The sequence below is a fragment of the Octodon degus genome, unplaced genomic scaffold (assembly GCF_000260255.1).
Source record: "Octodon degus isolate 3935 unplaced genomic scaffold, OctDeg1.0 scaffold00057, whole genome shotgun sequence".
Taxonomy (NCBI): Eukaryota; Metazoa; Chordata; class Mammalia; order Rodentia; family Octodontidae; genus Octodon; species Octodon degus.
Window position 1 is genome coordinate 1,750,890 of NW_004524633.1, and position 6,983 is coordinate 1,757,872.

The window sequence follows — 6,983 nt, forward strand, 5'->3', positions numbered from 1 at the left end:
GAGATCCTGCTTTCCTTTTACTGTATTATATCTTTCTATTTGTATTTCTTCATTTGAGTTCTTATACTAGGGAAACTATACGATATTTACACATTTTGTGTGCTGGGATTTGAACATAGCTTCATGGGCCAAGCTGTACTGAATGATACCTGGCCTGGTGTGACTTTCTGCTCACCCTGTGTGGCGCATGTGGTACCTGAGGCACCTGTCTGCTTCCTCCCGCGGTGGCTGGGGTCTGCCGCCGGCTTCTCTCTCTGCTTGCTCGACTCTTCGAAGTCCGGGAGGGGTCGGCTCCTGCAGCAATGGGCAGACCCCATTCCTGCTGTCTGGCCTTCTGCTATGGGTGCCTGTGAGGTTAGGGGGGACCTCAACATCTATGTCCTGGCCTTTCATGGCTCTGAGAGGTGGAGGCGAGGAAACAAAGCAGAACTGGAATGAGCAGAGTGTGGACTCCTGAGCGATCCCTGTGGAGACCGCCAACGCCAGGGCTTGGCTCAGTGTTGGTGGAGCTGCGGGGAGCTGGGAGGGGCTGCAAACGCCTGGAGGGCCAGCCTCCAGGCCACTTTTCTCCCTTCTCTTCCTTCCTTCCTCCCCTCTTGTTTCCCTCCTTCCTTCTCCCCTTTTTCCCTCTCTTTTCCTGTCTCTCCCTCCTTCTTTCCCTCTTTCTTCATCTCTGTTCCTCACCTTTACCTCCCTCTTCCTCCTCCTCTCATTCTCCCTCCTCCTCTCTCTCTTCCTTTCTCTTTTTTTTTTTTTTTTTTTTTTGTGGTACCGGGGATTGAACTTGGGACCCTGTGTTTGCCCCGCAAGCACTTACTCTACTGAGCTATCTCCTCAACCCTTCTCTCTTCCTCTCCCTTCCTCTCTGCCTCCTCTCTCCATCTTTTCCTCGCTCCTTTTCCTCTTCCTCCTTTTCCTCTCATTCTCCCTCCTCCCTCCCTTCCTCTCTCCTTCCTTACTCCATCTCGTCTTCTCTCTCTGTTCCTCCTCCCTTTTCCTCTCATTCTCCCTCCTCCTCTCTCTCTCCCACCTTCTCTCCCACCATAACCCAAGGAATAAGGCACCGATCTCTCCAAGGTGTCCTCGTCCCTCTACCCTGTCATGGCCACACCCCACTAATGGGTGTTTGCTGAGCCCCATGAGCCCAGGCAGTGGGGTAGATGCAGCTGCAGGCCTGCAGGCTGTCCCCACAGCCCCTGGGTTTGCAGCACGTGGCTTTGGAGGCCCAGGGTAGGTGAGGGGTAGACGCAGGGGCAGGCGGGGCAGAGAGCCCATGAGCACACAGTAGTTGTTAGGACGAAGCTAGTTTTTCAAGGTATGTAATACCCACCTCCCTAATACCCGTGGCTAGCAGACCAACTCAGCCAACTTCTCAGGACCAGACAGGCCAGGTGGGGAACTGTGGCCAGACAGCTGTGGTTCTGCTTGGTCCTGTGGTTCACCTGGCATGTGCCACGGGCAGGCTGCCGAGTCCAGACTTGCTTTGCCTACTGAAAGATAGTCTCCGAGCACACAGGCCCAGAGCAGATGGCTGGAGCTCATGATCTGGACATGGAACCAGCAGTTTCCTGGTCCCAGGATCACTGCACCGAGCCGGGTCTGGTGGCAGTGCACTCTCTTAGCCCTCGGAGGCTGAGGCGGGAGGAGCTGAGTTCAAGGCCCTCCTGGGCCACATAATGAGTTGCTTCAAGACCACTTGCACTGGATAGTGAGACTTATCTTAGGAAAACAAAGGGGACATTCTGCTTTCCAGAATCCCTCCTGCAGAAACCAGAACCTTTTTTTCTTTTTCTTCAAGAAGCAGTTTAGTCTGGCCTTGAACTCACTTAGTATTTTTTTCTTCTTACATCCAATAAAAACTCTTCTGACTTCCAAAAACAACAAACAAAAAAATGTTCATGCCCCTTTTACTCATCAGTAATAGCATTCGTAGGAGCGCCTGCTCTCAGCGTGAGCGTGGCCACTCCAGTGGCACGTTGGTGTACCTGGAGAACTCAGCCCGGGCCTGGCAGACACACGGTTTCACCCCGCGGAGCTGCGCCTGGGTGGTGATGCCCCGTGGGCACTCAGAGGGGGGAGAGGGGACACTTGGACCCAGCGCGCTGCCCCTTAACTGCGAGCACCTTATTCTAGGGAGGCAGTTTGCATGCATTTTGTTGTGTCCTTGGACATGATGAGAATTAACCCTAAGAAAGCCCGACACTGACAGATCTCCTTGACCGCAAAAGTGGTTTGTATTTGCAGGAAGATGAGAAAGAAGAAAGCTGTTACGTTTTGCAATCAAGCAATAACGAAGACAAGGCTGAATTTCCGGGAGCCATCCGAGACCCAGAGCTGCCGCTCCTCCTGGAGGCCCCCCAGGTATTTTGTGAATTTATCGCCCACATGAATGATTTGCTGTGAGCTGAGGTTGTATACAGGAGACAAAAGCTCGGCGGCCCTCCCTTGGCTGAGTAGGTACAAGGGAGATACCCTTTCTCGGTTCCCATGGTTTTCTTCAGTGGGAGCCTGTGCTTTGCCACCTTCGTCTCCACACGGCACAGGCTAGGAGAAGGCGTCTCCCGAGGCGCACGCCTCCTGGTGCCACTTGTGCCGTCTGCATTCATTCTGAGGCCCCAACGCACTGCTGCAGGTGGCCTGCATGTGAAGCGCTATGGAGAGAGGGGCCACGCAGCCCACACTCACCTCTGTAAGAAGGGTTACCCGACAGCCGTGCTCTGTGCTGTCACTGTAGGAAGTGTATTCTGGAGCTTTGCCTTTCTTGTCTTTAAACAGACTGTGCTTTTGTGTGTAGCTAGGGGTGGCTTGTGTTACCTGCTAATAGCCTATGGTCTCGGCAGCATCTCACACCGATCTGCATCCCTGGCATCTGTGACTTCGGGTCGTTTTGATAACCGTGTGATATATTCACCTATGTCCTCTATTGCTTTAAAGAAATAACCAGATGGAAGTATTTGATATACTGTGTTAACTGAAAATCCATACCATGATGATGGTTAGCTGTGAGCTGTAACTAGGGTGGAGAGCAGATTTCCCCTGAGAATGCATACCCGGGCCTGCTTCACGGACAGACTTCCAATAGGAGTCCTCCTTGTCTCCTGGGACGGCCGGGATCCCACCTGGCCCAGCGAGTGCCCTGCTGAGGCAGAGGCCCCAGACCCTCGACCCCCGCGGCGTTCTCGGTGTTCTCCGCAACTGTGTAACTGTTCCACTTCAGACTGCTGAATATAAATCTGTCCCAGTTACTCTTCGCTCATTGCTGGGACAAATACCTGACACCCAAAATGAAAGAAGGAAAGGTTTGTGTAGCTCACATTCACTGGAGGTTTCAGTCCATACTCAGCTGGTTCCAAGGCAGAGCGGCATGTGGTACAGAACAACCTTTCTTGGCAGCGGCAAAGAGCAAGAGAGCAAAATGGAAGAGCAGCAGCAACGATGGCAACAGAGAGCGAGTCTGTCTGTCTCCTTTATGTTACATTCAGGCTCTCTGCCCTAGGCTGGGTGTAGCACTCACACCTATAATCCCAGCAGTACTAAGACCCATAATCCCAGTAGATCATGAGTTAATCTCAAACTCTAGAAGTCCCTGCCCCATGACTGCATGAGGCTTTGGGGGGACAACTAGACACAAACGATAACAAAAATCAGAATTTCACCATATCCATTCCTTTTTATCATGTTGAGTGAAAACCTGTATTTCTGTTATACACTGTAAAAGCGTCCTACTCAAGGTAGTTGAGACGTGCTGATACCTTCAAATAGGATCCCTTTCAAGTTACTTAAGGCGGTCGGCCAACCTCAGTCTGGGCTTCTTAAGTGCTGGGGTGAAGTGAGTCTGTGCTTGCACACTGCTTTTATGTTAGGTGCATGGGTTAAATATTTAGCAAATTCCTTGCTACTGGTTAACGAACCTCTTAACATACCCCATCACCTTCCCGCGGGCACATTCCTGCCTCCACCACAAGGTTCCCAGCCTTTCTGGGCCGTGGCTTCTACAGAAGTGATCTCCACTGCAGTGGTCACCAGCACTTTAGTGAGGTCCAAGGAAGGTACAGTTTAACACAGCTCCAAATTTTATTCACAGGGATTTCGAGATGAACCACACTTTAGAGAAGAGCTTGTGGACGAACCCTTCCTAGACTTGGGGAAGACTTTCCGGTCCCAGCTAAAGGAGATCGACAACAGTCCGGAGGCCTGGGAGATGCAGGAGTTTCTGAGCCCAATGCTGCAGGATGTGGGAGAGCAGAGGGAGCTGCTGGCAGACGAGGAGTACGTGCTATACCAGCACCGCCTTCGCGCCCTGGAGCTGCCCTCCTCGCCCGCGCCTGCTTGCCCGGAGCTGCACTCAGGCGCACAGTGGTTACCTGACGACTGTTCCCGTGGCACGGAGTCCCCAGATGCCAGGTCCCTGCGGAGTTTGTACTCCCCCAGCATGCAGCAGTACATGGTAAGGCGTTGGCACGTGGCATCCACGTCTTACCCCTGCTCTCGCTCCCCAACCTTCTGCTAACTTTCAAACAAAGAGCACAACTTAAAGGTCTTTTCTTCAGTCCTTGCTCATAAGGTCCCCACAGAGTATGTAGCTGTCAGTGGGAGTCTTTGTTACACAGCGTGTCATGGAGCCAGTGAGCTGCATCTGCCTGGCTGGCAGTGAAGCCTTTGCTTCACTTTCTTAGCAGCGCTCTGTCCCTGATACCCCATTTCAAGGACAGATTCTTTTAACGTTGCCAATTTCCTCTTAAATTTTCTTTGGAAAGCACAGCAGTGTATTTCCTATGGAATGTTTTTGTCAGGGAAGCTCAAAGCAAATTAATGAACAATTATATGTTCCATTTGATATGAAAATAGTGAACGCTAGAAAACCATGTTGGATTTGAGATGCCTTCTGTTTATGATGTGCCAGGAGGGTATTTTGTTCTTTCATTTGACTTTATTACTACTTATAAAAACAGGTTATGAAAATGTTTCCTGGGCTGATGAGATGGCTCAGTGGTCTAAAGCACCAACCTAGAACAAGCTTAGCAAAGCACAGGGACCGCGGTTCAATCCCCCAGCACCACATGCCAGCCAGCCCCGCCCCCTGGTGGGCTGAGCTGGCCACACACACACACACACACACACACACACACACACAAATAAATAAAATTTTAGAAAAGAAAATGTTTCCTTTGCAAGAATAGAAACTACAACCTTTACAAAATACACACTTGTAATTGTTACAATATATGACCTTGTGTATACCTTGAACACTGTGTTTTGGAATGATTCCCTCGAAAAGTTGGAAGAAAAATTTTCTCTAGGTTTACTCATATAATGTGATAGTCAAATATTTAAGCCATAGTATTGAAGCAAAAACATGTATCCAGTATATAGATCCAAAGGGATTTGACCCTCAAGGTCCCAGAGATTCTTTCATTAAGCAAGATAGAAAACTGGAGAGTCAGCCCACCCCGGGGGGAGGCCCAGGTGTGGTTCGCTTTTCACAGCGAGAACCTGCTTTGGGCAGGGCTTCTCCCTCCCAACCCCATTTTTGGAGTGTGGCTCCTAAAAGATGATTTCTAAGATACTTCTTAGCTCTAAAATGCTGAGGCTATAATTACACATTCAAAGGACAATGCTTTTCCAGGTCTGAACTCCAGTGCTGTTAGGTTAAAGCTGTCATTGAGATGACTCACCTAAGTGGACTTGCATGGGCTATGTCAGTGGAAAGCATTAGTTACAGTCATGCCTAAAGTCGCACCTTGGGGCTACTGGAGAAAGCCTTCCTCACCAAGGCTCTCATCCCGAGACAGTTCTGCACTTTGGAAGAACCACACTGACAAGGTAGAAAGCAGCTTACAGCTTTCCAGCTCCATTGCTTAGGATGACGCTGGGTGCGGACTCCACTTGGGCCCACGCCTCGGGCATGCGGAGCTCGCTGGGCAGAGGGGTGTGCACGTCCTTTCTGTGCACTGCTCAACTCCCACGCCTCCCTGGTGGTCAGATTCTCTCTCTAGCGGGAGAGTGCTGGCTGGTGATAAGCCAGACACAGAGCACGCGGTGTGCATGTGTGGTGTACATCGTGTGCTGCTTAGCATCATGCTGATGCGGCAATGTTTTCTCTATGCAACAAAGTATAAGTCAGTCAAGTATAACAGATTGTTAACGTTTAACATGAGCCTTTTTACATATAATTCTATAGAGGAAAAGACCATAATAGGAAGTTAAATAGCAGAACTGTACTTCAAAAAGTTATTTAAAATATAGTTTAATAGCCTCTGTGTTGAAATTAGCAACAAAGGGAGGTATCTATTAGGGTAACCCTTATGAAACTGTAGTTTTCACCAGTTAATTAGTTGTTTTTTTGTTTTTTTTTTTTAATGGAACCAGGGATGGAACTCAGGACCTTGCACTTGCCAGGCAGGCGCTTATTCTTTGAGCTACCTCTCCGGCCCTTTACCAGTTAAAATGGTCAACTCTTGACGATTTCATATTGTTCAACCTAATAATATCCTGAGAAAATTTAATTGGGTATCACACTATAAATCAAAGAGAATTTATAGAAAATTACATTTCAAGTGAGAAGACTTAAGGATAGAAATGTTCATACTGGTCATGCCAAGATTTAGAGATTGGAAATCTTGAAAGTTAAATTAATGCAGTATCAATAAAACAGAAAAAAACTAAAATTATAAAATGATGGCTAGTTGCTAATGCCACTGAAACAGAAAACTACTGTGCCAACCAAATTTGGCAATTTAAAGTTTGAGAAGTCACATGTAAAGCTCCAGCATTAAAGCAAAAGGCTGTAAGTATCAGTTAAAAAGTATGGTCACGGCTTATGAAACCCTTGCAAATCAGGCAATTCATTTGTACTGACACCAGTAAGTAGCACCTATACAAATTTCAGCTTTGGGGGCTGGTGAGATGGCTCAGTGGTCTAAAGCACCTACTTAGAACAAGCTTAGCAAAGCACAGGGACCGCGGTTCAATCCCCCAGCACC

At 48.9% G+C, this 6,983-nt stretch overlaps 1 protein-coding gene across 2 annotated transcripts in view; it reads left to right on the forward strand.

The window, feature by feature from the left end:
- The window catches only part of Patj (PATJ, crumbs cell polarity complex component), a 203,310-nt gene that overhangs the window by 63,829 nt on the left and 132,498 nt on the right, over positions 1-6,983 (forward strand). For both annotated transcript variants that reach the window (XM_023718315.1, XM_023718316.1), the window contains exons 20-21: positions 2,245-2,361; positions 4,085-4,447. In XM_023718315.1, the coding sequence (XP_023574083.1) occupies positions 2,245-2,361; positions 4,085-4,447 (480 nt within the window). The remainder of the gene's footprint in view (positions 1-2,244; positions 2,362-4,084; positions 4,448-6,983) is intronic.